Source organism: Aspergillus saccharolyticus (assembly GCF_003184585.1).
Source record: "Aspergillus saccharolyticus JOP 1030-1 unplaced genomic scaffold BP01scaffold_7, whole genome shotgun sequence".
In the NCBI taxonomy this organism is placed as follows: Eukaryota; Fungi; Ascomycota; class Eurotiomycetes; order Eurotiales; family Aspergillaceae; genus Aspergillus; species Aspergillus saccharolyticus.
Window position 1 is genome coordinate 127,844 of NW_020290617.1, and position 27,199 is coordinate 155,042.

At 53.2% G+C, this 27,199-nt stretch overlaps 10 protein-coding genes across 10 annotated transcripts; 4 read left to right on the forward strand and 6 right to left on the reverse strand.

Annotated features, from left to right (window-relative positions):
* Nucleotides 1-487: 487 nt before the first annotated feature.
* On the reverse strand, nucleotides 488-1,705 carry BP01DRAFT_291266 (putative pantetheine-phosphate adenylyltransferase; the record flags this gene model as incomplete). Its single annotated transcript, XM_025571641.1, has 1 exon — nucleotides 488-1,705. One exon carries the CDS (start codon nucleotides 1,703-1,705, stop codon nucleotides 488-490), a length of 1,218 nt encoding a protein of 405 aa, XP_025433321.1.
* A 419-nt stretch (nucleotides 1,706-2,124) lies between these two features.
* Nucleotides 2,125-4,780, forward strand: BP01DRAFT_389886 (WD repeat protein). The gene is made up of 4 exons (XM_025577954.1): nucleotides 2,125-3,231; nucleotides 3,287-3,887; nucleotides 3,950-4,024; nucleotides 4,078-4,780. The coding sequence occupies exons 1-4, from the start codon at nucleotides 2,452-2,454 to the stop codon at nucleotides 4,500-4,502; spliced, it is 1,881 nt and encodes a 626-aa protein (XP_025433322.1). The 5' UTR covers nucleotides 2,125-2,451; the 3' UTR covers nucleotides 4,503-4,780.
* A 146-nt stretch (nucleotides 4,781-4,926) lies between these two features.
* On the reverse strand, nucleotides 4,927-7,096 carry BP01DRAFT_354538 (acyltransferase family protein). The gene has a single exon (XM_025574452.1). The coding sequence runs from the start codon at nucleotides 6,783-6,785 to the stop codon at nucleotides 5,097-5,099; it is 1,689 nt and encodes a 562-aa protein (XP_025433323.1). The 5' UTR covers nucleotides 6,786-7,096; the 3' UTR covers nucleotides 4,927-5,096.
* Nucleotides 7,097-7,437: 341 nt separating this feature from the next.
* triA (putative mRNA capping nucleoside-triphosphatase) lies at nucleotides 7,438-10,462 on the forward strand. Its single transcript, XM_025573213.1, has 3 exons — nucleotides 7,438-9,244; nucleotides 9,310-9,759; nucleotides 9,851-10,462. The coding sequence occupies exons 1-3, from the start codon at nucleotides 7,784-7,786 to the stop codon at nucleotides 10,013-10,015; spliced, it is 2,076 nt and encodes a 691-aa protein (XP_025433324.1). The 5' UTR covers nucleotides 7,438-7,783; the 3' UTR covers nucleotides 10,016-10,462.
* A 713-nt stretch (nucleotides 10,463-11,175) lies between these two features.
* On the reverse strand, nucleotides 11,176-14,611 carry spt5 (transcription elongation factor spt5; the record flags this gene model as incomplete). The annotated part of the gene is made up of 5 exons (XM_025571663.1): nucleotides 11,176-11,792; nucleotides 11,852-12,597; nucleotides 12,650-14,127; nucleotides 14,211-14,450; nucleotides 14,513-14,611. 5 exons carry the CDS (start codon nucleotides 14,609-14,611, stop codon nucleotides 11,176-11,178), a joined length of 3,180 nt encoding a protein of 1,059 aa, XP_025433325.1.
* On the reverse strand, nucleotides 14,506-15,382 carry BP01DRAFT_213769 (uncharacterized protein). Its single transcript, XM_025571098.1, has one exon. It carries the CDS (start codon nucleotides 15,274-15,276, stop codon nucleotides 14,818-14,820), a length of 459 nt encoding a protein of 152 aa, XP_025433326.1. The 5' UTR covers nucleotides 15,277-15,382; the 3' UTR covers nucleotides 14,506-14,817.
* A 61-nt stretch (nucleotides 15,383-15,443) lies between these two features.
* On the reverse strand, nucleotides 15,444-17,110 carry BP01DRAFT_354541 (putative acyl-CoA dehydrogenase). Its single transcript, XM_025574453.1, has 2 exons — nucleotides 16,140-17,110; nucleotides 15,444-16,070 (listed from the first exon to the last, which is right to left on the reverse strand). Exons 1-2 carry the CDS (start codon nucleotides 16,744-16,746, stop codon nucleotides 15,577-15,579), a joined length of 1,101 nt encoding a protein of 366 aa, XP_025433327.1. The 5' UTR covers nucleotides 16,747-17,110; the 3' UTR covers nucleotides 15,444-15,576.
* A 1,306-nt stretch (nucleotides 17,111-18,416) lies between these two features.
* On the reverse strand, nucleotides 18,417-22,461 carry BP01DRAFT_354542 (proteasome regulatory particle base subunit RPN2). Its single transcript, XM_025574454.1, has 5 exons — nucleotides 22,082-22,461; nucleotides 21,793-21,962; nucleotides 21,201-21,724; nucleotides 18,898-21,135; nucleotides 18,417-18,827 (listed from the first exon to the last, which is right to left on the reverse strand). The coding sequence occupies exons 1-5, from the start codon at nucleotides 22,219-22,221 to the stop codon at nucleotides 18,507-18,509; spliced, it is 3,393 nt and encodes a 1,130-aa protein (XP_025433328.1). The 5' UTR covers nucleotides 22,222-22,461; the 3' UTR covers nucleotides 18,417-18,506.
* Nucleotides 22,322-24,243, forward strand: BP01DRAFT_354543 (uncharacterized protein). Its single transcript, XM_025574455.1, has one exon. The coding sequence runs from the start codon at nucleotides 22,758-22,760 to the stop codon at nucleotides 24,120-24,122; it is 1,365 nt and encodes a 454-aa protein (XP_025433329.1). The 5' UTR covers nucleotides 22,322-22,757; the 3' UTR covers nucleotides 24,123-24,243.
* A 635-nt stretch (nucleotides 24,244-24,878) lies between these two features.
* On the forward strand, nucleotides 24,879-26,017 carry BP01DRAFT_291465 (uncharacterized protein; the record flags this gene model as incomplete). Its single annotated transcript, XM_025571657.1, has 2 exons — nucleotides 24,879-25,126; nucleotides 25,252-26,017. The coding sequence occupies 2 exons, from the start codon at nucleotides 24,879-24,881 to the stop codon at nucleotides 26,015-26,017; spliced, it is 1,014 nt and encodes a 337-aa protein (XP_025433330.1).
* Between the last annotated feature and the right edge of the window lie 1,182 nt (nucleotides 26,018-27,199).

A 27,199-nucleotide genomic window follows, 5' to 3' on the forward strand; every position in this document is an offset into this window, starting at 1 on the left:
CTGTTTCGTTCTCTTTCCCTTGAGGTCTGTGTTGGCCTGGCCAGACAAGCATGTTCAAGGACGACAAAGAATAGAAAACAATGAGCAATAGTGGTCTAATCCAGCAGGATTAGACAAAGAGAGAGAGGGAGGGAGAGAGGAAATGAGAGAAAGAGTAGCGCACAGGACCAAACAACGCTATATGCAATACATAGGAATTACACCACCAAAGGCCAGAAAAATCGCTCCGCGCCCGCTGTTCCCCACCCCCTATCTTGATTTGTCGAGCTCCGGTCGGAGCTAGATAGATAGTTGGAGGTACGTCAGATCTCACGCTGTACAACTGTCCTCGGGGTTGGTCATCTAGACCTCAATCTTCATCTTGTGGTCGAACAGACCTATGAATACTCTTTTGCCCGCTCTCCACCAACACGGGGACGATTGGCTCAGATCACCACTAATTTCCCGCATCAAGATCGCGTATCTCGGGTACTTTCGCGCCTATCATTCATTGCAAAGCCTTCTCCATCCGCCGCCGCCTGATATCCGTGCTGCTTATTTTGGATGCGAAGTCCTCTGCGTCATCCGGAGGCACTTCGGTCGTATGCAGAACATCAACCTCGAATACGGCCAGCGGCGCCCATCCTTTCCTTGTGCGTGCATCATTGACTGCAGCTCCCCCCGATCGAGTCTCCTTCGAGACCACAAGGGCGCCGATATCCTCCTCCGTGATGGTAGGACCAAACGGATCCTTTATCTCGACCAATCTAAAAACGAGGTCGGGCCGTATCTTCATCAGGATAGACTTCCCGGTGGGACCAGGCTCCAAGGCTTTCTCGAGCTGAGGTTTACTGGTTCCTGGGGCTCGGAAATCCATGATGGCTGTCAAGAAAGCGCCTGTGCTATGGCAGCGTTCTTCCCAGCTTTCCAAAAACTCGGGATATTTCTTCTTTACCAACAATTCATCGCCGGTCACTCCCACGATGAGGACTCGTTCTTTGCCTGCATCAGCATCCTCTGCAGGCTGCAAGACCAGTGCTGTCGCAGTCAGTAAGAGTTTGTGTCCGATGTGAAAGTGGTCGAATGTGCCTCCTACAGCCACTGTGTAGGGCGCTGTTGCTTCATTGAGAGCGGTCAAGGTCATAACTGACTCTGATGGAGTCCAATGAGGTGCGTCTGGAATGGCATGCAATAAACCAGAGCCGGGAGATTTCAGCTCCGCCACAGGAGGATAAAAGCTACTGAAGGAGGCGGCGAGATTTAGTCCTATCTGATTATCAGGGTAGTAAACTGAATTCCATGGTCGTCCTGACTCCGCCAGCGTTCGCAGGTCAACGATCGGCCCATCGCGCGGAACTGCCGGGTTCTTTTCCGTGCTCCGAGCCACATCGCAATCGAGAAGTATAACTCGTGCATCGATACCTCCGGGCATATCCAGCTCAATCCTGTGTTCGATACATACGATTCCTATCAACCGGTAGATCCCCTCCAGTATCGACTGCAAGCTTGCAAATGCTCTGGTGCGGGGTCGGGAGGACGGGGCGAGTAAGCCGGGGAGGGAAAGCGCAACATCGAGGGTAGCCACACGGTCGGTCCCCTCTAGTTTTAGATGTAGGGTAGAGCAGACAGTCGACAAGATGATCTCGTATGCGTACTTGAGTTGGTCGAATTCGGCCGCCGGGGGAGGTGGCAGCAATAGCAGGGCCGAGGTCGAAACGGACGCCATCTTGTTCTTATATGCGGGGGGAACCGATGGTCAGTGATAGCTTGGTTGGGTTGTCTGTAGAGAGCAATGATCAATAGTCCATGCAGAAGTGAACAGACGTAGTAAAGAGGTTGATACAAGAACGGACCCAAGCTGACAGTCAACCCAAGGACAGTCGGGCCTTTGCTGTTGTTGTTGTTGTTGTTGTTGTTGTTGTTGTTGTTGTTGTTGTTGTTGTTGTTGTTGTTGTTGTAGTAGTAGTAGTAGTGGTAGTAGTTCACAGGAAGAATAAATAATAATGACGGCCGCAGAGGGGCATTCATTTTCCCCGCGATCGGCTGACTCAGCCCGCACGAGACTCTCCCGTGACTTTCCCTTCCCTCTTGTGTCTCTCCCTCCCCATCTCCCCTGCTTCCCCTGCTTCGCCCGTTGCTTGAACTGCTTCTATTCCTTCGTTTGACGCCTCCTTGGTCGATTCAGGCCCTTCGATTGACCGCGTTGAAGCTTCACAATGTTGTTGTGAATTGCTTTGCGTGCTTGTTCCCTGCTGACATGAACTAGAGCGTGCACCATCTCTGGTACAGTCGGAGCTCCTAGCGCCCTCAACCTCCCCCCCCGCCCCCCCTCTCTAGCTAATTCTCGCAACCTGATAACGCCATCATCAACTTTATACACTCGACTCTTGCTTGATAGGAGCTTTGATCGAGCGTGCTTGCGGAGATTTAGGATATAACGCACCGAAGCTACTCGAGATAATCGCGCTCACCATGTCAAATCCGACCCAGCCCTTCGACCCTCGCCGGGCCACAACGTACGGGCGCCCGGAGGAGCTGCATATCCCGTCCGGTGCCCCCAACCTGCAGCGACAGTCCATGTCCCACGAGCTCACGACGGGCGCCGAAAATCACGTTCCTTCAATCAGTGTACATCCTTCCGGTTCACAGCCTGCTCAATTTGGAGGCGGCAACAGTGCTGCTGGCGGTCACCTTCCGGGAGCACTGCAGCCGGGCAACTCCAACCGTCCACCGGCAGTGTCCATGAACACAGCCCCCTCAGTGCTCCCAACTCTCCCTCAGCTGTCGACCCCAATGCAGCCGCCCACGGCACCGTCGTCACAGCCGCAGCAGTCGCAACAACCGCAGCAACCGCAGTCTGCGGCGCAGCAGTCCACAAATCCCCGGTCTAGCATGGTTAATTCTCACGGACATTCAAGATCCAGCCCAGCGGGCTTTGATCAACCCAAATACAAACAGCCAGGCTCGTCGCCGAGTGCTGGATACCCGCCGCAGACGCCGTTAGGAGCCAAATACTCCCCCTTGGGCCTTGCTGATATCCGGCCAACCGGGGACCTGTTGAGCGACACTATGATGACCACTGGAATGAACTCAATCAACAATGGCGACAATCAGGTCCCTACTAATAGCAACTATATAGCGCCGTGGCCCATATATGCAGTGGACTGGTGTAAGTGGCCGGTGCCCGGCAACTCTGCTTCTTTTGGAGGCAAGATTGCCATGGGAAGTTACTTGGAAGACAACCACAACTATGTACGATGCCGAATCTCGGTTGGATATGTAAGGTCTGGTGCTAATTTGATGGCAGATTCAAATTGTTGATACGCACTGGACCGCTCCCGATCCGGATACCCCTGATGCGGCCGCCGGAGACATCAAATTGGAGTATGTAAAGACTGCGGAAGCCACCCACTCGTATCCCGTAACGCGAATTCTCTGGGAGCCGCCCTCGTCGCAAAAACAGTCTACAGACTTACTGGCGACGTCTGGCGATCATCTCCGGCTGTGGTCGCTGCCTGCGTCGCAACCAGCGCCAGCGTCGAACACAATCACTCGGTCGAACAACCAAACCGCACCGACTGCGAAGCTGCAACCGTTGGCCTTGCTGTCAAACTCGAAGTCTCCGGAGCATACGGCCCCAATCACGTCTCTGGACTGGAACACCATTTCTCCCAGCCTCATAATCACCTCGAGTATTGATACCACGTGCACGATTTGGGACATCCCCACCCTTACCGCCAAAACGCAGCTCATTGCGCACGATAAGGAGGTGTACGACGTACGATTCTGCGCCAACAGCGTTGATGTCTTTGTCAGTTGCGGTGCCGACGGTAGTGTTCGCATGTTTGATCTTCGTAGTCTGGAGCATAGTACCATCATCTACGAGCCCACAGAGAAGAACGAGAAATGTAAGGCCACCCTTGCATGCTGACGACCATGAAATCCGCTCTGCTTACCACAATATGTCCAGTGATGAGTCCCGGAAATGGTAGTCCTTCCGCGCCTGCACAGTCCGCATGGCCCCCTCCTCTACTACGCATTGCAGGTATGCCAAGTTGTCTATTTCATCTTGATTGACACACCAACTCACCATCGCAGCATCGCCACATGACTCGCACCTCCTAGCCACATTCTCTCAAGACTCGAACATTGTCCGCGTACTCGATGTGCGGCAGCCCGGACAAGCTCTGCTGGAGCTGAAAGGCCACGCCTCGTCCATCAACTCCGTGGAATGGTCCCCCAATCGTCGCGGGGTGCTCGCCTCGGGAGCCGATGACTGCTTCGTCCTCCTCTGGGACTTGATCAACCAACACAACGCAGCCCCCGTTCCGCCGGGGTCCCACCCACCGGGCGCCCCGACAGCGACGCCGACGAGCGAGCGTGGCCCGGCCGCCGCCTGGCAGTGTGACTACGAGGTGTCGAACATCAGCTGGTCGCCGCAGGGCGGGACCACGGCATCCGGGCATCCGCGCGACTGGCTAGGCGTTTGCGGCGGGCGGGGGCTTTGGGGAGTCGCTCTGTGAATAGCTTTTTTCATAAATCGGCTAGACTTTTTTGCCAGATCCGTCATTTGCATCTCACGTGTTGTTTGCCTGCCTGTCTGCTTACTTGCTTTTTCTTCTTTTGTCTCAGACTATGACTGACCCCCCCTTGATGTTGTGGTTTTGGTACCTGTTCTTGTTGGGATGGAGAGGACCCTGATGCATGATTGAGATGATATCTCGCGCGCACGGAAGTCCCAGATAGTGCGCGGCAGCGAGCTCTGATATATGGCATGGTATGAGTAAATGAATGAACGAACGATACCTTTTTAAATGTCTCCTGGATTTGACAGGACTGCGCGAAGTGTGCTGGGCGTATCCTCTCCGATCTACCTACATATCTCGAGTTCAACCAAAGCTCGAATCAACGAACGCAGACATCGCATTGGAAATTAGGTAAAAGAAGCAGAAATTTTGATGAGGTCATGGACTTAATATGTACAGCCAAACCCGTGGCTAATGTCTATGAGTCCCACTTGAGGTGACGCCCGCTAACCTGAAATCCTAGCACTGCAGGCAATATATGTTTCAATCAAAAGAGTAGCAAAAAGCAGCCAGAGATGGAGGCAGTCGAGCTCAATCCCGTCGCTCGCCACTGCTCACGGCTGCGGGCCCAGACACAGATATGGGCCCCTTGACAATGACTTTCTCCTCCACCCATCGTGCAAATCTGACGCTGGGAATGTCTACTGCCCGCCAGAACAGATCCCCTGCCCATAAGGCAATAGGTAAGCAGATCATCCATCCCATGAGATACCCGAGTCCTGCCTGAAAGTTCGTCGCCCGACCCGTGATCGCCCACAGCCGGGGCATGAGGGCGTACCCGAGACCGTGCAGGATGGGGCCATGCACGATATAGAAAGCGAAAGAGATCTGACCGAGGTATTGCGACAGGCGGTTGGTAAAGAGGCGTTGGATCTCCGGGGAGTGGTTGATGCTAGCGACGATGAGGATGGCGCCTATGGTTTGAGGGAAGCGGTGCGGCTCTGGGTAGGTTTTGGGGGTGATCTTCCAGGTCCACATATAGAAGGGCGTCCACTTGTAGCCGGTATTTGGGGTGGAACCCAGAAAGAGACCGATAACAAAGAGGGTGATCCAGAGATTGCGATAGGAAATTCGGCGCGCGGACAGACGGGAGAGGACAGGGTAGTGGTAGGAATGAGATTTGGCAGGAAGAAAGCGGCGCAGTCGAGGTTTGGGGATTTCGTCGATGGTTGTCGTCGCCCTTGAGGATGTGCCGGCAGGAATTGGGCGTTGTTCCCAGGTGCCGTAAATGAGGTCCGCCTCTGCGAGAAGCATCCCAGAAAGGAACAGCACCACGTCCCAGCGGCCGAAGCGCATGCAGAACCAAACGAGACCACTGACAAGACTCATGCGGACAGGAGTAGTAAGGCGCGAAGTGCCAAGGATGGTGAGGAATAGGACGATGGAGCTGCGGAATTCCACCGGAATAGTCCACAGATGCGGGTTGTAATAGTTATAGTAGAGAGACCAGTTGAAGGGGTCCATCAAATGTGCGATAGTTGAATAGCCGTCCCAGAACTGTTTCGTGAAGGAGCGCATGATGGGTGGATGCTGCTCATTGGTGCCCAGGATAGTGCGACCCTCCACTAGGACACGGTGGGAAGGATGGTAGGCTCCCAAACGTACGGCCAGAAAGACAAGAGTTATGCCCACTATCGACGGGATATAGAGACGTAGCGCCCGTCGGAAAGTAGCCGAGGCGAGTGTAGTGAACGTTTGTTCCCAGGCGCGATTGCGAATCAGCTTCAATGGCTTGTAAGAAAGGACGTAGCCCGAGATGACGAAGAAGATGGCCACCATGATATGACCCGAGACAAGCATGTGCAGTATGGGCAACTGCCAAAGCGCAAAGTTCTCTCCATGAAAGCCCCACCCTAATGCGACCTTCCAGGTGTAAGTGAAGAGAAAGTGGAAGTTAAAGACGAGCAGACAGGCCCAGCCGCGCAACCCATCTAGAGCCGCGATCGCGTGCGGTTTAGCTGTCGGTCGAGGCGCTCCTCCCACGTAATGTTGTAGAAAACTTGGAGTGATGACTATGGCCACCTTGGTACAGAACGTCTCCGCCAACTCCATGAAGTGACTGAAGTATTCCTGGAAATGATCATTATAATTGTGGCTATTGAAGCGGCTGCTCATAGAAGAGTAAGGGCGATCGGCGGCTTTGGAGGACGATTCAAGGTCGTGCAGAGGGACATTGTGAACGGGGGGAGGCGAAGCGAGACCCTTGTCGATCAACGACATGGCGGGCTATGGAGATCGAGTTTCGATGGAGATGGGGAGGTTCGAACAATGCTAAGTCGTTTTTGCGGAGGGATAAGTTGGGGGAGTGGGGGAGAGGGAAATGACGCGCGGCTTCATAGGATGAAGAGCGAGGAAAGATGCGGCAAGAAAAGCATGCTAAGGAAAGACATTCAATTCATCAGTAGTATTATCAAAGGATCAGACCGCATCCTTCTTTTATTTATTAATGATGGAGTGAAGATGAGAGGGAAGAGGATAAGAATGAGAGATAAGGAGAGGTAAGAAGAAGAAGAGGAAGAGGAAGAGGAGGAGGAGGAGGAGGAGAGAAAGCGGAAGGCGGAGGAAGAGGAGGAAGAAGAAGAAGAGGAAGTTGAATTGCCGCAATTTGAGGACAGCTTCACTTCACAGCTTCATTCATGCGATCCATCTATTACTTTGGGGTGAAATCTCTCAAATTTCCCAGAATCAAGTCAATCTGTGTACTGGACATGAAGATAGCCATTTAGAAAAGGACTGTAATGGGCATGTCCCGTACAATCAGTAGCTGTAGGCCTCCGTGACTCTCTCTCTCTCTTTATACTCCGTAGCTTAACATCAACTTCTTTCGCTTCCTTCTTTCTTTCTCTTCTTCTTCTCTTTATTCTCCTCCACTCGATTCCTCTGATCCACCAACACGCCCTCTTCTCGCCCTTTTCTTCTATCTGTTCCCTTCTAGATTACTTCTCAAGAACTATTATCTCGTCTTTGTATATCGATTCTATACCTCACCGAAAGCCTGTCTGCGCCCACCTCCCATGTCCGGATTCGTGCCTGCGACTTTCCCGAGCCTCCACCACTTCAGCTTCATCCTTCACGCTCGACTCGCCCATTGACCCTCCCTTCATCCGTGACAATACTCCTACGAAACACTACGATTCGTCTATCCTCCAGTACCCACATTCGTGATACCCACTAGTCGCTCCTCCTCCTCCCTGTTCATCAAAACACACGTGCCCACCATGGATTTGCGCTCGATGTTGAACACCGACACTGCTGGCAATGCGAACAATCGTCCGCCAGAATCTCAGCAATCGCCATCGTCGCAAACCACGCGAAAACTTTCCGATCCAGTCTATAGTCCGCGCGAACAAGTCCCCGCCGCCGCGCCCGCCTCCTCCGCCTCCTATCCGGTTGCTTTTCCCGGGGGATCCATCCAACGACCTCATGTCTCGCCCGAACGCTCTTCCTCGTACGGCTCGCTTCAGTCTCCCTATCAGTACCATCCTCCCTCCGGTCGCTCCGCTGGTTCGCAAGCTGCACAAGGTCAGAGTCCACAGCCCGCCCAATACGTTTCTTCGCGTGATTCTCCTTTCAACCCTCCTCAGCAACGCTCGCAATCCATCCAGTCGGTGCTGTCCCACGACACGCCCGTGACTCATGCATCCCATCCCAAAGAAAGCCCGTCGACCGCTGGACTTGCGCCCGGCTATTCATCCCAGCAATTTTCACCACCAGGCCCCGGATCCCTACCTGGCACACCACGCGGGTCTACCGCTGCGTTTCCTCAGCCATCACCTTCCTCAGCGGCGCGTCCACCCTCATCTGGCCAGGATACGCGCTCAAATCGCGCCTCAAGCCCCTGGGTCGGCCAGGAAGCATCGATGCAAATGTCGCCCACTGCCATTTCTCGTTTGTCGCGTCCTCGAGACCAGACCCCACGCCCGTACCCTGGTGCCTCTGACAGACGCGGCTCGGAAGACAGTGTGAGTCCCAAGACAACGCGGGCGCCGAGCTTTGCAGATTCGGCCGTACCAACCCAATCCACGCAGCACGAGAATGGCATGATCGTTACAGATGCACACGCCAATTCGAGTCCGCACGCGCCCCCGAAACGAAAGCGTCGTCGCTTCGAAGCGCCTCCAATCTATGCAATGCGGCCAGAGCGTACCAAAGGCCGCGGCCCAATAATACCGAATCCCTTCCCTCCCATCCCCAAGCACGCCCGCGATACCCCCGCCAATCCTTGGATTTTGCGACAACGGGCGGCTGCTGCTGCTGCCCCGGGTCCTGCACATGCCGCCACCGTTCCTGCAGCTGTCAAAGCTTCGCCCGATAGCCTGCCTGGAAAGACGACTGCCCCAGCCCCCCGTGCGCCTTCGGCTGCGCTGGAGCCTCAGAAACCAGGCAGTTTAGGACCGTGGGAGCCATCCATCACGGGAGAATACCCTTCCGAGGAGGTCACCAAACTCGTCTGTGACTTTCTCTTTCGGTATGTTGTCGTCCGGAACGACGCCATTGCAGCACCAGCGGGTGCTGCGGCGACGGCCGGAAATGCGCCCATTATTGAGGTGGAGGCCAAGTTGGGCCAGCTTATTGACATGGATCGCGGCGACCGGGTCCAGCTGCCCGTTATGACCGAGACGGTCATCAACAAGCAATTTCCGCGCTTTCGAACGGCATTCGAGAGCAGCATGACCGTGGTACGTGACCCTCCTTTCGAATGGGTGATATAGGATCTAGCATAGCACTAACATGCACGGCTCAGGCCCAACATCAAGCAATGAACAATTTTCTCAACGAAGCGGTCAAAAAGTCCTTGGACCAAGCTGACCGGCCCCGCATCCCCATTTCATACGCCCACAAAAAAGAGCGTGACACTTTCTACGAGGTGTCTGCTAACGACCTCCCCCCTGTCATCCGTCAGAATCTGAATCCCCGCCACAAGCCCAAGGTACGCGTGACTGTGGACCAGAGAACCAACGAGGTCCTCGCCAAGATTGTCAAATGCCGCATCGCAGACCTGGATATCCACAGCCCCAATACCTGCGTCGACTGGCGCATCAGTGTCAACCTGGAAATGAATTACGACGGCGACGTGAGTCAGCTCACCGTTGTCGACCCGGCACGGGGCCGCGGCGGCGATCGCAACAAAGACCGGATGAGCTATCGCCATCTCGCCTACCAGATCGATCTCACCCAGGTTGCCAAATCTGATGTACGTTCCCTTTCGATTCCTCTGCGGCGGAATTGCCACCGATGACTCTGTTTCCCCTTTTGCTAACTTTTTTTTTTCCCCGACGACTCAGTCTCCCAAGGGCGATTTCGAACACGAGCTCGAGGTCGAAGTCTCCGCCGCGGAGATTCGTCGTCAGGGTCAAATGGCTATGAACGGCGAGCCACACCAGTATGAGGATCTGGTCAAGGGATTCCTGGACAATGTCCGCGTATTGGCCCGTCAAGTACCCCGTTAAGCCTGCTTGTTCAAAAGCTTCTGAATCCTTTTTTTCCCCTCCCCTTCTCCGTCTTTACCCCTGACCCCATCCCCATACCGGCCGAAGCTCATTGGGACGTTGTACCATGACAACCTCGCGCTGCACTTGGATATGGACGTGATTTGCTTGGTACGATAGATGAAGGGGAGACTCACTCTTAAGTTTCTTTCTTTCTTTCTTTCTTTCTTTTTTTTTTTTCATGGAAATGATATGCGTGTATTCATGCCTACATCAAGGCTTTTTGGGTCGGCTTCCTCTTTTTCACGTTCCAGTGTATACCACCTGTATCATATGAAGGATGTTTTGGTTTTCTCTTTTTCTTCTTCTTCTTCTTCTTCTTCTTCTTCATCATCATCATCATCTTCTTCTTCTTCTTCTTTTATCCGTTAGGGGACTCCTGAGTTCGGTTCCTGCACCTTTATCTAGACTACTATAGTTGGTCTCAAAATGAGGGATTGGTTGATTGACTACGCTATGTAAGACTCCCGAATCCTTTTTGTGGACTACTACGTATCTGGTTGTCCCCTCATCATACTCCCTTTGGCTGCGTATCTATCTACCGTTCACATCAAGGATAGAGGTGGAAGTCGAAAGTATCCATCTTGTTTGCCGCGTCAATTCAGCAAAGCGTGCCCCTGCTGCGTGGCTTATTACTCAGACAACCGCAATCTACTGGATCCATGTAACAAATTTGGGTCAATGAGGTGCAAATGAAATAGATGATACACATGATACAGAGATATGATGTGGCAATGATATTGTTAACCCAGAAAGTGCGCAAGAATCAAAGGCGGGGAAGGGAAAGGGACGAACAACACCCCGTCATCTTTTTAGCGAGAAGAAAGGAAAACAAAGAAACAATCATGCCGACAACGCAGTGGAGTCTGAGGGATTGAAAGGGAGCCAGAAATCACGCGGCAGGGATGGGTTATCCTGTCCATGATAAATCCATTGCCATGTTGGCGGGAAAAGCGAAAGAAAGCGGAATAAGATGCGCCCCCACCTCCCACCGATGACGTTTTCGTCTTTTTCCATCTATATCTCCCTGAAGGGTCTTTACGCCTTTAGTTCTCGCTAAGGTTGGTTTGAGTTGGCGGGCGGGCTTTTGAGGGAGCTGTCGAGATATAAGGGGGAGTAGTTTAAGGGCTAGGCGTTCCCTCTTCGTAGCGTGGTCCTCCGTCGTCACCGTCGTAACCTGCACCCGGAGTTGCTGCAGCTCCAGCGGGTGTGGGCGCGTCGTAGGGACGAGTGTGGCCACCTACACCGTCAAAGGCGGCTGGAGTAGGTGCATCGTAGCCTCCTCGTTTTGCAGGCCCACCAGGGGTGGGTGCGTTGAAGGCCCCGGGCGTCGGGGCACTCTCAGCCCAGCCGCCGGGGGTAGGTGCCGACGCTCCAGGCGTAGGGGCACTGGCGTAGGCGCCAGGGGTAGGGGCGGAATAGTTGCCTCCAGGTGTTGGGGCATCGTAGCCCTTGGTACCGTTGCTAGCGGACCCTCCCCAGGCAGGTGTCCTGCCACCACTATTGGCAGCACCGCCCCAGGCCGGGGTGCGAGAACCGGCAGCAAAGGCATCGAAGTCACTGTTGCCGGAGCCGCCGTAGGGAGTGCGTGCGCCGGCATTCCAGGCGGGAGTTCGTGAACCGAAGCCTCCGCCGCCTCCGTAGGCGGTCCGACTGCCGTCGTAAGGATTGGAAGTGCGCGAGCCGTCTTGTTTCCATGCAGGCGTGCGCGCGCTGCTTACGCCACCCCATGCAGGAGCTGTGTAGATCTCGTGGTTAGAATGCGACGACTAGAAGAAGACAAAGATCGACACTTACTTCGTGCGGATGCAGCACCGCCCCAAGCCGGCGTCCTGGACGAGTCGGCCATACCCATCGGCGTGCGCCCACCCTGCCATGCTGATTGAGGAGCAGCGGAGCCGCCATTGGGAATGCGTCCACCACCCCGTCCACCACGGGACATATCGATTGTCTGACCAGTAATCGGGTCTTTAACAACCAGGATGTCCTTGTCGATCGTGACAAGCTTGTTCTTGGAATGCAGTTCGACGCGAGCCTGCATGTCCGACGAGTCCTTCACGATACCCACCAATCCCTTGTATGGGCCCTTTCGAACCTGAACGGTCTTGCCGATCAGTCTGTCACGCCCAAAGCTTCGCTGGGGCGGGCCCATCATACCACCAGGGGCTCCGTTCCTCATCAGTGCCGGGTTCATCTTCGAGAGATCGGGCCCGGTAGCACGCCCTCCCTTAGCCGACACAGTCACAACATTTGTCGTGCGCACAACCACAATACCAGAATTCTCGGCTTGCGCTTTGTTGTGCAGGAACAGGAACGAACGATAAATGTGGAGGATGACACCACTGCGTTGCTCGCCAGACATTTCCCGCACAGTGTCTCCAAGGCGAATCTCGGCACCGTTACGATCTGTAGCCACAGCATCGCGGCGCGGCGTGATCTTGTTCGTAACATGTGTGGGCAAAATTGTACGGATGGAACCGTTCTGGTCTAGAACTCGCAGTGACTCGCGGTCAACCTTAACGATACAAGCGACAGTGGCAGCGCTGCGTAGCTAGTCAGTCATGATCAGTATGGTAGTCAGAAAATCAGACTTACTCTAGTTGGACCAAGTCGTGTACGTCGAACATGCCGAGTTTACCGTCCACGCCAGTTTCGGCAGACAACCGCAGATCCTTGCTGAAAACTGTGATCTCTTGCATGCTCATATCGCTAAGCAGGGTCACCGTGTCGTCCTTGACTTGTACGACCATACCCAGCTCGTCCACATATCTGCTACCTCCGATAACCTTGACGTGATCACCTTCTCTGAATCGCTTGCGAAGGGACTTGACAGGTGCTTCAATACTCTGCCCTGCCAATTCTCCCTCCGTAACCAACAGCGTCACAATGTCACCACGCGTGGAGGTTGTACGTCCTTTCAATCCTTGCTGTTCACCCCGGAACACCTCGACAGGATCGCCAGGGAGATACGACTCTTCGGCATTTTGGTTTTTCAGAGTTTCGGCCAAAGAAGCCAAATCCAGGTTTGAGGTACCGTCTTCCGAGCCCCGAGCGAACATGGTCACCTCTTCTAGTCGAGGGTTCACATTCTTTGTGATGAGGTGCTGAACTTTCATGTCCTTGACCAAGAAACCTTCCACATAAGTTTCGCCCAAATAACTCCATGACTTACCACCCAGACCAGACGTCGCAGAAAGGTACTTGGCATGCTTCTTCTTGGCTTCTGCTTCGCTGAAAGCACGCTGAGGGGGGCGGGCCACTGCTGGGTTCATGCCAGGACGCTTTCGCTTAGGATCAATAGCAGGAGCACCAATATCCTCGTTCAGGCCGTAATCCAAACGAGGAACCAAGCGTACTGTCACTGCAAGACCATTAGTTTCAACCTCCTCGATCTGCGCCAGATCGCCCTGGTATTTTCCCCGTTTGATCCGAACCCAGCCACCAGGCATAAGCTCTTCCGACTTTTGCACGCGCAAGAGATCCGGCATCTCCCGTACAGGGACCAAGATCATCTTCGTTCGGGGATAGACGTTTGTCATATCCTGCAGAGCGTCCATGACATCAGCCTGTCGGCGCGCCTCGACGTAGATGTAACCAGCCATCGCTCCACCGCGCTCGAAGGCGGACATGATCTTGACCGGGTTGCGAGAGCCAGGTGGGCGCTCTTCAATGCGCTTCTGAATCGAGAACACCACCTCACGCTCCTTGCCAGCCTTGCAACGAACACCCCAAATACTGGGATCGTCAACACTGGGGAGCAGCAGCCGCTTGGGGACGACGACGGCGTCTGCGGCTGCCGCGCGGTTCCTTCCATAGCGCTCCTTGAGCATCTGAGCCTGCTTCTCCGCATCCATACTGGCCGCCAATTCGCGCTGGCGATCCAGCTGTCTGTGTCGGCGGTCATCCGTCTCCACGCCGACGGGCAGTGTGTCCATATCATCTGGATGCATTTCCCCGCCGAACTCCATTTCATCCTCCTCGTCTTCAGCCTCATCCTCGTCCTCGTCGACACCGGCCTCTGTATCGACGAAAGAGAGAACACCTCCTCTCCGTCTGCGCTTCGCGGGCCGTCTCTGCGGGGCGGATCGAGCCTGTTAGCCATCCCAGTCTCTTCGTTCCTCGCAAAGCCAGGTGACAGATGTCCGGGGCTACTCACGGGATTCACATCATCGTCCTCGTCTTCATCCTCCTCGTCCTGCTCGTCATCTTCATCGCCTTCTTCATCCTCTTCGCCTTCCTCGTCGTCTTCGTTGTCGTCCCCCTCATCGTCATCCGCATGACCTCGCCCTCTTGCGTCATCTTCACTGCCCGCGCGATACCGTTCCGTCCGGCCAGTGTGTACATCAGCGTCATCGTCGTCATCGTCATCGTCGTCATCCCGACGGCGGTGCGTCGCCTGCAATCCCTAGAGTCAGCCACCTCGTCCGTCGACAGTCTCGCGAGCCAGGAAGACAAAACCTTCTGATCCTCGTTATCTGAGTCATCCGCAGGAGCGGGGTTGAAATCGTCATCCTCCTCTTCGGAGCCGAAGTCCTGATCTATAAGATTCCGCGACATGTTGGATGGAGGGTCGATATCCTTGTGAGAAATCGATGACGACTGGATCTCAATAGAAGATGACGAAGGGCCGGAATATTAGGTCCAATGTTCGGTAATGTTGAGTCAATAGTCGAGTTTTCGAGAACAAACCCCCGTACCGTATCGATATCGAGCAATTTCACGAGCGGCCTGGAGAAGTCTTGCTCAATAGTCTCACGGATCGATTATGAACGTAGAAGAAGACCTCTGATATGGCCAATGCGGGGCAGCTGATGAGTATATAGCGTAGTGTTTTCGAGTCGCAAGGGAAAAGAGATAAGCAAAAGTCCGCGCGAGGCCTGGCAGCGTTGCGAGGTTTCACCTCGGGGGCGGCGGCGAGGCGAGTTTCCGTTGTTTCGCCGACTTCCGCGACCGCGATCTTTCTCACCGAGCTGGTTGAGAGGGTGGTGGCCGGAAATTAGGAATGCGAAGGGTTCTGAAGTCAAAGTAACAGTCCTCGACTGAGATAAAAAGCAAGACGGCGAAAGAAAGGAGGGAAAGTTATGGTTGAGATGTAGAGGAAGAGAAAGAAAGGTGGAAGAAGGAAACCCCATAAACCATTGACTGAATGATCGATGCGGGCAAATGACACCTTGGGTCACTCTGCCCCGCCGGACCGCCTCTTTCACGCGGACTCCTTTCATCTCAGCTTCATATCTAGTGATCCTAGTGGACGAAGTCAAACTCAGGACTCAGGCACAACATGATCCGTCTTTCAAAGCCTTGTGACAAAAGATCTCGCTGGTCCTTTTCGACGGCTTTTGTCTCATGCCCCAGGAGGATGGCACGACATGCCGTACACCACTAGGTTCACACTGTGCGCAATTAATCGATTCTCCGGATCAGTTTGACAATGTTATTTTACAGACTCTTGAATAGAACAACTCTGTCTTACCCTACGAATCGATATACTTGATGCCAGGAAAATCTCAAACAAGCCGTCCCTACAACTTGAGCCCAAACATCTGGTGCACCCGCAGACTCTGGCGCATGCTAAGATCCAGCATAATCTCCTCGCTACCACCAGGGATGGCGTAGGCTCGGACATCCCGGTACAGTCTCTCAACCTTACCTCCCTGGCCACCCCTGCTGTAGCTGAGGCCGCCAAAGATCTGGCTGGCCTCACGCGCACAAAACTCATACGTGGTCGTTGCCTGTGCTTTGAGTCCGGCAATAGCGCCTCCCAGCTTGAGCATGGCTTCCGTCTCATCCATTGATTGGCATTGGTAGATGATGTTCTCCAGCCAGTTATATGTCGCCTCGATTTGGCGGGCCATGTGTGCCAGCTTCATACGGATGACCGGGTGGTCAATGAGCTTCTTACCGAAGGTCTTCCGTTTGTGCGCGTACTTCATAGACTCCTCATAACAGACACGAGCGAACCGCACGCACTGGATCACAATGCCAATGCGCTCGTGGTTGAAGTTGGTCATGATCACTGAGGAGAGTAGGATTAGTCTCTGCTAGGACAGGAAAATCAGAGGCATTCGATACGTTGAGCACCTACCTTTGAAGCCCTGGTTTTCCTTCCCGATAAGGTTCTCCACGGGGACCTTTACATCCTCAAAAGTGATGTAGGTAGTACCACTGCTCCAGACACCCTGGCAATCCATGCGCCGGGTGCTCACACCGCCCTGCTCTCTCTCGATGAGCAGCACACTGATGCCGTTCATGCCGGGCCCGCCCGTGCGAACTGCGGTAGTGAAATAGTCACTCCAGATACCGTTGGTGATCCACTTTTTCTCACCGTTCACAATATAGTGCTTGCCATCTGGCGTCAGCTTGGCCTCACAGGTCAGGTTGGCGACATCACTACCCGCATCGGGTTCTGTGATAGCCAAACAGATGCGCTTATCGCCAGCCAAGATCCCCGGCAGAATCCTCTCCACAAGAGGCTTCTTTCCGAACTTGACCAAGGGAGGGCACCCGATGCCGAAGCCACCGATCAGATTCCAGACAAAACCGCCGCTACCAGCGCGAGACAGTTCGTCTGTGAGAAGCATCTCGTGGAACAGGTCCCAGTTTTCCGGGGCCACGGACTGCACCCGGTTAGGGGTATATTGGACTGGATACTTCACTCCGAGCAAGCCGGCCAGATACCCCCGCTCGCCCATCTGCTTGTAGATGCGTTCAGGGACGCTCTTGCTCTCATCCCATTCCGTCACATTTGGCTCAATCTCGGTGTCCACCCATTGTCGGACCTCCTCCCGGAGCGCGGCGTGCGTCTTGTTGAAGTATGGCGAGTGGTACTAGACACCCGTTAGCCCAACGTGAACCTAGCATTTCTACACCATCTTTTACTGATAGAAGATAGCAGACGATTGGGACCACCACCTACCCCGTGATACCAAGCCGGGTCAGCAAACGGGATGAGGTCGCCAAAAGGCTCCTGGGCTTCTAGCGACTTGGCGGAGATCACATCCACGGGGGCGGCGGGGGCTTTCGAGGTCTGTAGCTTGGCCGGAGCCGCCTCTGGCGCGGGCTCCGGGGCGGCTGCCTTTTTGGAATCTAGGGAGCCAATCTGAAGCTGACCCTTATATTTCTTCAAGATGCCTTCATTATGATATTTCCAGAATTGCTTCGATGCGTCTTTCCCGGCGACGCGTTGCAGGACTGTACGGCGATGGTTAGCGGCATGCGGTCGGACAAAGTCAAGCGTATATACTCGGGGGGGAACCATACTCTTCTTGCCGCCTAGAGGGTTCCACAGAATCACATTAGTCTCAATTCTCAGACAATGACAGAGGGCCATAAAACCTTACCTGGATGCTCTTCCTGGAACTTGGTCAGATCGTAGATATCCTCATCAATCACCACCCACAAGTTATCCGGTTTACTGTGGGAGGCTACGTCGTCTTTGGTAAAGGTTTTGGCCATCGTGTATGAAGCGAAGATGTAAGAAGGAAACTGATAAAATTCCTACAACAAAACAAGAGATAGTGAAGGCGTAGACACGGCGCTCCCGGGTCGCACTATGTTGAACAGAGAGTGGTGTGGGTGGGGGAGCAACAGTGGGGACGAGATCTGGGGTAAGAATGTAAGACAGACCAAGATGGTAATCTGGGGTAATTGCAGGAGAAGGAGAAGGAGTAGGAAGGAGAAGAGGGAGGGATAGATATAAAAATGGTTCAGCTGACGGGGGGGGCAGTAGTAAAATCCGCTCGCTCAGCTGAGGTCACGGACTGTCTTTTTCTCCCCAGGCAAGCAATAGAATGAATGCAAAGAGAATAACAACAGGTGGGATGAGACCGAGTCACGATCGGCAAGGCACTCATACTCCGGAGTAGGACATCCTCGGAGTAACTGAATGATTAGGTACACAGTAACGAACTGACTTAGTTAACTTACCTAGTTGTTAGTTAACCAACCAAACTAACTAACATACAACCTCAGCTTTTCCTCACAATGAGCTGCCTGCTGCTTACTTGCTCTTTCACATGCCAACCTAATTTTTCTGACCTCATCACTCACTGACTCTGCAGAACCACAAGGAATCCAAAGGCTCACGTGAACCACGCCTCGGTCAGTCCGTAATGTGTTTTGACCTTATTCCGATTGGTGATTTACTGTACTCCGTACATGCTGGGGGGGGCACGTGTGGGGCGTAGTTAAAACTGCTTGGGAAGGAAAGACTCGGAAGCCGAGGCAGCCTCCTTCTGCAGTGGATCATCTGATCTGCCTGTGTACTCTGTGTGGCATGTGAATAGGAGGACTCCCTACTTAAAACTCACTTCCTCTTTACTAAAAAGAATGCATGCAATGCAAGCACATGAATTGTATTCCATGCTGAATAATCTCACAGAGGGCATAAATTCCATAATTAAAACCTAGAAATACAACCAGCCAAAGAAGTCTATCTGTGCGACCGGATGCTTTACTCTTCAGCTCCATCGCTCTCATATTCGAATTCGTTCGGAACAGGTGCTTCTTCACCCTCCTCTTCGTCTTCGTCTACCGCGGTCAATACCCCCGCGGCAGCCAAGGCGCCAGCACTGGCTTCAATCTCAGAGCCCAACCCCCGGCCACCACCACGCTGGGGGGTTTGAAAACCAGCCGCCCCCATCGCCGCCTGTAGACGGTCTTGTAGCGTCTCGGCTGCCGCAGCCTGCTTGACCTCCTTGCTAGCTTTCATCTCAATCCTCTCGCGTGGCTCCTCGGGAGTCTTGTCCAACACAACCACGACTCCACCGGTAGGCTATGAACACAAATTAGTATATGTCATCGAATCGTATCATGAGAGAGACAAAGGGAGAAAGTAGACATACCCGTTTGACGGGCTCGTACCGCGGATCCGGGAAGGTAAGGTATTTCAACTGAGCTGGAAGGACACGCGACATGTTATCCAACTCGTACCCGACCTTCTCCCGCTCAACCTTCTTCTTCTGGCTGTCACCGCCCTCCTTCTCCCCATCCTTGGCTTCATCTTCGCCCTTGGCAGCGGTCTCATCCATCTCCATCTTCTCGGCCAAAGGTTCAGATACCTTAGGGGTGGTGGGGGTCTGATCGATGTCCATGCTCTCCCGGCGCTGCTGCTTCTCCCGACGCTGAGCCCGGCGCTTGGCTTGTGCTGTGGTCGATAGAACAGCAGTCTTGATCTTTTCGGGAGCTTCCTCGGTCTTCACCTGCTGTTCCGGAGGATAATCGAAGAGGCTGGGCCTCGTGTTGCTGTGGAACTTGAACAAGGGAACTTCCAATTCATCGTCCACGCCGATGACTGCGGTCGGGGTGAAGCTGAGAGACAGGAAGTGGGTGAGAGGGAACCAGTACCAGTACTGAGTGAAGACAGCGGCGCCAACAATTCCAGGCATGTTAAGGTTGCCCGTCTGAGTTTGCAGGCTGATGGTGCAGTTACGACCTCCGGCATCGATGATACCCAGGGCCACAGCGCAACCGAACTTAGCCATGGCATCCTCGTGTCTATCACCAATCATCTTCATCATGGTCTTGCGCAGCGTGCTCACACGAGGGTTCATAGCTTCGTTCTGTTGTACCAAAACCATGGCCAAGGCAATCAAGGCACCCTGCCTCACGAAGTCGGTCGAGTCCTTGAGCATGGGCTCAAGCAAATCAATGGCCTCGTCCAAGCCCGTGCCCGCACAGGAGATACCAAGAGCCATGGCAGCGCCATAACGAACGTGGGGGTTGTAGGATTCAGACAGCAACTCCACCATACGAGGAACACTCTGGTGCTTGCGGAACAAGATGAAGCCCAAGCTCAGAACAGCAATGCGGCGAACATCGTCGTTGACGTCGCTGACAGCAACGTGAAGGAGTTTACGGACGGCCTTGTTGCTGCTGCTACCACAGTACGCAAGGGCGATCGTCATGATACCACCATAACGGAGAGTGGGATCGGGATCACCCAGCAGGCCGTTGATCAACTCGTCGGCGGCCTCTTGACGCCCATACATGATCAAGGCCATACCCATGGCCAAACCACGGACAATTTTCTCGTGCTGAGTGTCATGAGCATACTGAATCATATCCTCTAGCACTCTCATGTTGCCGGTGCCCAACATGACCAGACCCATTGCGAGGCCAACCGCCTCACCGTTGAGGGCAGAGTCCGTGTAGAGAACATTCCGTAGATCCTCGTAGATAGATTCGTTGCCGGATGCCATCCCCGCAACACCGAGACCCAGAGCACCACCGTGTTGGACAACCTCCTCGGTAGCCTTCTTGAAATGATCACGGATAAGATCCACAGCCATGCCACCATGGTTGGCGTAGATCAGACCCAAGGCATACAAGGAACCTCCTTGACTGTAGACGGATCCTGAACCTCCAACACCAGCGATGTGCTCGCGTGGCAGGTAGGGCTGCAGAAGCTTCTCACCCTGGGTCAGATTTCCCCGGTGGATAACTCCAAGTGCCGCAGTAGCGGTGAATTTCGACCAATTAACAGCTTTGCCCAACCATTCCAGATTGTCTCGGAAGAATTTGTCGTGCGTGGTACCGGCGTGCATGAAGGCGTTTGAGAGTGTGACAGCAGTGTGGAAGATAGAGTTCCGGGCTTCCAGGCTATCTCGAACCTTGTTCAAGATAGCAATGTCGGCCTTGTTATTGCGGTACAGGAACTCCAAGTTCAATTGGATGGTCTTTCTGCCGTCGATGATAGCGAGAACATTTTTGTAGGCTGCCCGCGCTTCGGAAGAGATCTTGATATGTTCGCTGTTCTCGCCGATGGATCTGGATTGGCTGTCCAGCAGAGGGTCCGATTCCTTGGGTTCCTCTTCCACCTTCGATTCAGACTCCTCGCTCACCCCCAAGGGCTCGGCAATCTCGCTGCGAACTCTCTGAAGGAACTCCTGTGTACCGTTGTCGTAAAGATCGAAGGAGATCTGATAGGCGACAGCAAGTGATCGGGCATCGCCCTTGTCGACGAGTTGCCGAAGAATGGCCGACGCCATGGAGTGTTCGTTGAGGTATACCACACACTTGGCAATCGAAAAATAGTCAGGTGCAGGGATTTCGTTAAGGAGATCGAGAATAAGCTTAAGGATCTGGGGAACTGAATGTTAGCACCCACGCAAAGGAAAAAGAGAAGAAGAGGGTAATATGAACATACGTCATTGCGGAAGCCACGCTCCTGCACAATTCCCATGCAGATGTCCAGCACATACTCCATCAGCTCTTCACTTCGTCGCGATTCACCGTTCTGCTTCTTCTCATCCTCACTGGCCCGGATGATAGTTTTCCGTAGGACATCAAGATTCTTAGCTTCGATGGCGATTCCAATGACCTGACGATACCTCTTCTGAGTGAAGCATTGCTCGAACAAGCGATCGATGACTGCTTGCAACTGACCCTGAACACCTCGCTTCAAGACCAAGGGTGTCTCAACTTGCTTGATGCTTGCGTCGTCGCCACCCGGATAGGCCGCATCCACTCCGGGCACTTCTTGTCTGGATAAGAGGGACTTGGACGGCAGCGCGGATTGTGAGAAGGGTGTGATGGGTGAGGTCAGGCTGGCGGAGGTACTGGTAGCCCCTTCACCAGAGGTTGGGAATGAGGTGTTCAGGTTCGCAGGTTGGTCACCCGCTGCCGGCCGCTGGGCGGCGGAAAGCGAGACGAAGGTGTCAACACACTTGGCTGAGGGATGTAAGCATCAAATACAAGCCACTTGGGTGGTGACAGATGAGTGAAGGAGGCAGGCCTACCGATGATTGTTTCCTCGAATTCGCCACCGCTGTCCAACTTGAACAGCTTTCCAGCTCCCAGTGCAAATACCATGCTCTCATTATATTCCTGAAGATGATAATACACCTTGGCGGCGACTAGGGCGGCAAGCTCGCGCTCCGGGAACGACTCATCTTCGTAGAGTGCCTCTCTAAAGATCAGAAGGTCAGTATTGGAGAAAGAAAGAGCAGTTCATGGTTGACATCGAAGTTGTTCAAAGGCTGGGGGGGGTGATCCATCGAAAACGGACAATCAGGCTGACAAACGAACATTTGAGGTACGGCGTCGACGACTTCGGTCCAGAGAAGGTCGATTTGGGAGTCAAGGGTCTTCAAAGCAAAGACTCGCAACTCAGGATCCGACTCAGAGAGAAAGCCGACAAGGCCGGCGGCGGAAGCAAGTCCAACCATGTCTGAAGGGGAGTGTTCTGGATTGATGAGAAATGGCAGCGCTGTCGCTAGAGGATGAGGCGACAGCTTCGAATCAGCCGTGAAGTTGGTATGTCGGACGAACCCAATCTGCAGGTTTCGGAAGCACTAAGAATCAAAAGACACAATGTACACGTGAGATGAGATGGATAAGGCAAGCAAAGATAGAATAGCGGGATGGTAGGTAGAGACAAGCTCGAAGTGATCAGGAAGCTTCCTTCTCAGCAGCAGCAGCGAGGCACACGTCAATGGGGCGGAGGGAAGCTATCGAATGGTGTTTCTGGTTTCTGCCGACCGCCCTACAGATGTCACGTGGTCCGGTGATGGCATGCGACCGGCATCTGCAGCAGATCTTCGGAGAATGACCCTTTTTCTCTTTGTCATGTCGTGTGCGAGGATGCTGAGAAGCTATATATCCTAGACTGCTGCACTGAACTTTCTTGCAGGTCTATGTATTCTGAGCTCTAGCTGCTTCCCATCCTCTCGTTCCTCAGTACCTGGTCGTCATCACCCCCGGAATGTCGGCAATATTCGCACCAAACAAGGGCGGACAGCTACTGCCTGTACCGACCGGAGCTTCCACCTACCAGCAAGACCCACTCATATACATTGACCGACAAGCCAAACAGATCGAGCGCAGTCTACAAAAGCTCATAGACGCTCAAAGCGAAGGTCTTCTTGCTGGCTTAGCGGAAACCCAGCCCAATGCCACTCCCTCGACGAGTGGGAGCCACACTCCAATCTCGGCGCTGGGTAGTGCGGCGAAACCCTCTACAATCCCAGTGAGACAGCCACCTCCCGAGAAGATCGGTCTTCGAGCGGCTCGGGAAGGAATTTTCAAGTCGATCTATGACCTGCTGAAGCTGCGGGAGGAGGAACACGAGATACTGATTTCCAAGGTTGATGAACGACATGATGCGTTGGAGGACATTGATGGCTTCAATACAAAGCGTGCTGGCTTAGAAACAGCAATCTTTAAAATTCAGGATGATAAGGAGAGCCAGCAAGCCAGAAAATTACGAGAAGAAGGTCGCAAGCTGGAGGAAGATATCCATGAAATGGAAACCAGACTGTCTCAGATGAAAGCTAGACAGCAGCATGTCATCCGGGAATTGTCGCAAATGGAGAACTCTGTGGACTCTAAGTTATCCTCCTACAAAGCCTCCTTGTCAATGCTGGAATCAGAGGTCCAAATGTACCTGCAGAATCCGCCTGTCAAGCCGCTGTCGACGAAGTCGAGTGAGGCGACATTTTACAGCCTGAACCCAAAACGACGAACACTCGATCTTGCACAGGAACATTGGACTAAGGAACAAGCGGAACTGCGTCATCGGGAACAGGCAGTAAAGGCAGAGATCGAAGCGCTGGAGGCAGGTGGTGGAGTTTGGAAGCAAGTAATCGGTGAAGTCACCGGTTACGAGAAGCGGCTGAAGATGACGATGCGGCGCTTCATACAAAAACAATCGCAAGTCCTTAGCCCTGATGGACCTGCACATACTCCACCGGAAGAGGACATTTCCCGAATTGCGCTGGAGGATTTAAGACACACAATTGAACGCGTAGAAGATCACTTAGAACTCGCGGAGAGTAAGGACTGGAAGTTACTTGTCTGTTGCATTTCTGCGGAGCTCCAAGCTCTGCAAGAGGCTCGTTTACTCCTCCTGGATCTCTTCGATGTCTCCGACGCCGATGTGAGACCAGGAGTGAATCTTCAAACTGAAGACGAGCATGATGTTCATGCCGATCCTCTTGGAGTGGACAACCCAGAGCCTCCGGCTGACCTGCTGCAAGACACGGAAGAACACCCTCACAGTGTCATGTCGAGATCGTCCGGTGGGGAAGATGATGAACCGGATCCTGCCTGGCTGCTCCCAGAGTCGTGAAGATTCTCAATTGAGTGCTTATATGATATAGATGAAAGAGAAATATCTAAAGCCTTCGTGATTCCTGGCCATAGACTACTACTTATTGGGTTGGAATTTGTTCTTCCAACCTGGCAACGGTGTTCGTCGAACAACCTAATTTTGTTTACATACTACATAAGGGAAACGGACTCCAAGCTAATGCGTGAATTATTCGCATTGCATATTATAGCCGCTCTGCTAAAATACAACAAGAAAACAAAAACATATTTCAGGGTCAGAGGTTCGCATGACCAGAATCCATGTCTGGCGTGCGGCTATAGTGGATGGTTGATATATAGATAGTATGCGGGCAAATAAAGATACTAAGTAGTAGTAGATTCGTTGCCTGCATGCTGGGTGGTAAATCCCTAGCGATAAGAATTTCAGGATCCCTTGTGACCCCCTAAAGTGTAGCACAGGGCTCAATTTCCATTGCATGCTGCAACCATGTGGAGGTAGCGGTACATCGGAAGGACAAACAGGAGCAGCAGCGACTCAAGGATCATCGGATGCATCTGCATCATAGCTTGAACGCTTAGACCCGAACGGCGTTCCACTTCGAGCGATCCCCCCCCTCGTACACACTTGAATTCTTTAATCCAATTTCAACCCAGTAAATTATCCCTCTCCTCGTCTTTCAACACGACCGACTCTTGCACCATTTTGCCATTTTTCCAGTGACATGCTACTAATATATATGCGCTGAGAGTGGATCTGGAATCCACTCCTGCGATAATGCACCTCCCTACACCGACACACACCTTCACCATCCCCTCCCTCCACGATGGGATCAGGCTCGACTGCCGGATATACCATCCACAAGGGTGGTTACATCCAAGTAACACGTCGGGTCAGCGGATACGAGGAGCGATCGTTGCACATCCCTATGCGTCTCTCGGAGGATGCTATGACGATCCGGTGGTGAGTTTCGTCGCAGGGGAGTTTCTTCGAGCTGGGTGTGTGGTGGGCACCTTCAACTTCCGGTAAGCATTACCACCTTTGAATTGCTAGCGGGGTCTTGCTATCCCGCCGACCTGTCTCTTTCATGCGTCAGATGCCTGGATAGTCTAGAATCTCTTGGTTAGCTCCAAACTAATATGTGCTATAGTGGCGCTGGTGGCTCAGAAGGGCGGACAAGCTGGACGGGTAGGCCTGAATTGGCCGATTACGCCTCTTTCTACGGATTCATGCTGCTTTACCTGCATCGTCTGAGAGGTTGCCGACCTACCTCACTTGGTGAGCGTGGAGATGACTATCAAGCCGTGCAGCTCATATTAGGCGGCTACTCATATGGGTCAATGATTGCCTCGTCTCTCCCGCACCTGAATCTGATTGCGGATGTAGTCAGGCAATCTCGCCATGGTACCCCAATGCATGAGATCTACCAAGTTGCTCGTGACCTTGCCTACTGCCTAGAGGAAGATAAGGACATCCTGGAGCAGAACCAAAACACGCGCCAGGAGATGGAGAATGCTGCAGATGCTATTCAGAGTACAATGATTGCCTACCTACTCGTTTCACCCATTCTACCGCCACTCAATCGCTTTCTCACATTATTCGCCAAGCCATCCCTTGAAATTCAAGTGTATGACTCGGCTGAAAGGCGGTCGATTCCTTGTCCCCAACCAGCAGACCAGATATGCGCGCATGAAACCCTTGCTCTCTACGGAACTCAGGACACCTTCACTTCCGTACATAAGCTGCAGACCTGGTCGACAGAACTCATTCAAAAGCCTTCGAGTAAATTTCTATCAGCTGAGATCGATGGCGCAGGGCATTTCTGGAGAGAAGATGGTGTTCGGTCGCAGGCCAGAGACGCCATTAGGAACTGGCTATATCGAATACATCTAGCACCCGCCGTGGCCAGTGGATAAGGCGCATTACATCAGAAGAGCAAATGAGTCTAGATCATGTTTCATAAAAGGACCATTTTTTTGCATCAAGTTGTGAAGAAAGCATGAGTTCTGCCAACCAGGAGTCACTTTTTACATGCGGGCCAGAGATCTGAGCATGATAGGTAAGGTAGCATGTGAAACTGGTTCAACATCGTACGCATGACCAGCCATCCTGGTTAGGAAGCCCGGCTGAAGGCCGGACCAATTGACCCCCATGCGAAGTCTGAGCTCAGAGAAAAACACAATAGCTTACTATAGTTATCAGCTGTGTCTCAACGGCATGGATGGTGACTTGTTAAGAGCTTTGCGGGATCACCTGAACTACCTCCTCTTATCACACCGCACCAGAGCACTCGTTGATCACAGCACCCGTGGCGCTCAGGCTATCGCAGCTTGCTAAGGAGATTTCATCCAGTCTGATACTCCGTACTCGTCACCACTGTAGTCCGTACTTGGGGCAGGGTTCCCATGTTATTGGATCCTTGGACTTCCGATGCACCGCATCCACGGTCGCACCCAGCCCCCTGCAAGATCGCACTGGGAGCCGCCGCGAATGCGGATCCAGTTACACGCGGTTGTCAAACAAACAATAGTTACCTCACCTCTGCGTCTGAAACTCAGTTCTCAGTTTGTTTGTTTTGCTGCTCGAAGAGTGATTGACTTTGACTTCGAAGGATTACCCTCTGTCGGCAATGGCAAGATTATCAACATGTGGGGGGAAAATGAATTAACAAGGATCCGTTCGGAAAGAGATCAATCTAGCGTGACGGGGGAAAAGAGGTTCGGAGGAATGTGACGAATGGTGAAAAGATCTGACCGAGGGGCAAGGGGGATTTGGGGGTTTTGGCGGGGGGGAGGGGGAGAAAGATGATGGCATTTCAGGCGAATGTGAATAGAGTTGAGTTGGAGGGGGCGGAGTTGTGTGTGGTTCAAGTGGGATTCAGCAGGTTCGTCAAGCCAGCATCTGACCTGATGAGGGATATTACTCATTTGACAGTCACTGCATGCGGATGATAGAAACAACCTGGGGAAGATCAGGCAGTTGCCTCTCTGGGCCACACCCCCACTTCCTTACTCTGGAGTAGTTTTTCAGCTGAGAGACGAGAGATTGGAAGCCTGATTGATGGTGTATGCCTCGGAGTATTTCTCAGTTACTCAGAA

Bases quoted from the DNA above. Each gene is read 5' to 3' on its own strand.
- BP01DRAFT_354543 (XM_025574455.1), top strand. From the start codon at position 22,758: ATGTCGGCAATATTCGCACCAAACAAGGGCGGACAGCTACTGCCTGTA.
- BP01DRAFT_354538 (XM_025574452.1), bottom strand. From the start codon at position 6,785: ATGTCGTTGATCGACAAGGGTCTCGCTTCGCCTCCCCCCGTTCACAAT.
- BP01DRAFT_389886 (XM_025577954.1), top strand. From the start codon at position 2,452: ATGTCAAATCCGACCCAGCCCTTCGACCCTCGCCGGGCCACAACGTAC. The intron at 3,232-3,286 runs GTACGATGCCGA...ATTTGATGGCAG, and splicing joins TGGAAGACAACCACAACTAT to ATTCAAATTGTTGATACGCA. The intron at 3,888-3,949 runs GTAAGGCCACCC...CAATATGTCCAG, and splicing joins CACAGAGAAGAACGAGAAAT to TGATGAGTCCCGGAAATGGT.
- BP01DRAFT_354542 (XM_025574454.1), bottom strand. From the start codon at position 22,221: ATGGTTGGACTTGCTTCCGCCGCCGGCCTTGTCGGCTTTCTCTCTGAG. The intron at 21,136-21,200 runs GTATGTTCATAT...TCAGTTCCCCAG, and splicing joins AGCGTGGCTTCCGCAATGAC to ATCCTTAAGCTTATTCTCGA. The intron at 18,828-18,897 runs GTATGTCTACTT...TTGTGTTCATAG, and splicing joins GGTACGAGCCCGTCAAACGG to CCTACCGGTGGAGTCGTGGT.
- triA (XM_025573213.1), top strand. From the start codon at position 7,784: ATGGATTTGCGCTCGATGTTGAACACCGACACTGCTGGCAATGCGAAC. The intron at 9,245-9,309 runs GTACGTGACCCT...TGCACGGCTCAG, and splicing joins TCGAGAGCAGCATGACCGTG to GCCCAACATCAAGCAATGAA. The intron at 9,760-9,850 runs GTACGTTCCCTT...CCGACGACTCAG, and splicing joins CCCAGGTTGCCAAATCTGAT to TCTCCCAAGGGCGATTTCGA.
- BP01DRAFT_213769 (XM_025571098.1), bottom strand. From the start codon at position 15,276: ATGAAAGGAGTCCGCGTGAAAGAGGCGGTCCGGCGGGGCAGAGTGACC.
- BP01DRAFT_354541 (XM_025574453.1), bottom strand. From the start codon at position 16,746: ATGGGCGAGCGGGGGTATCTGGCCGGCTTGCTCGGAGTGAAGTATCCA. The intron at 16,071-16,139 runs GTAGGTGCTCAA...TACTCTCCTCAG, and splicing joins GGAAAACCAGGGCTTCAAAG to TGATCATGACCAACTTCAAC.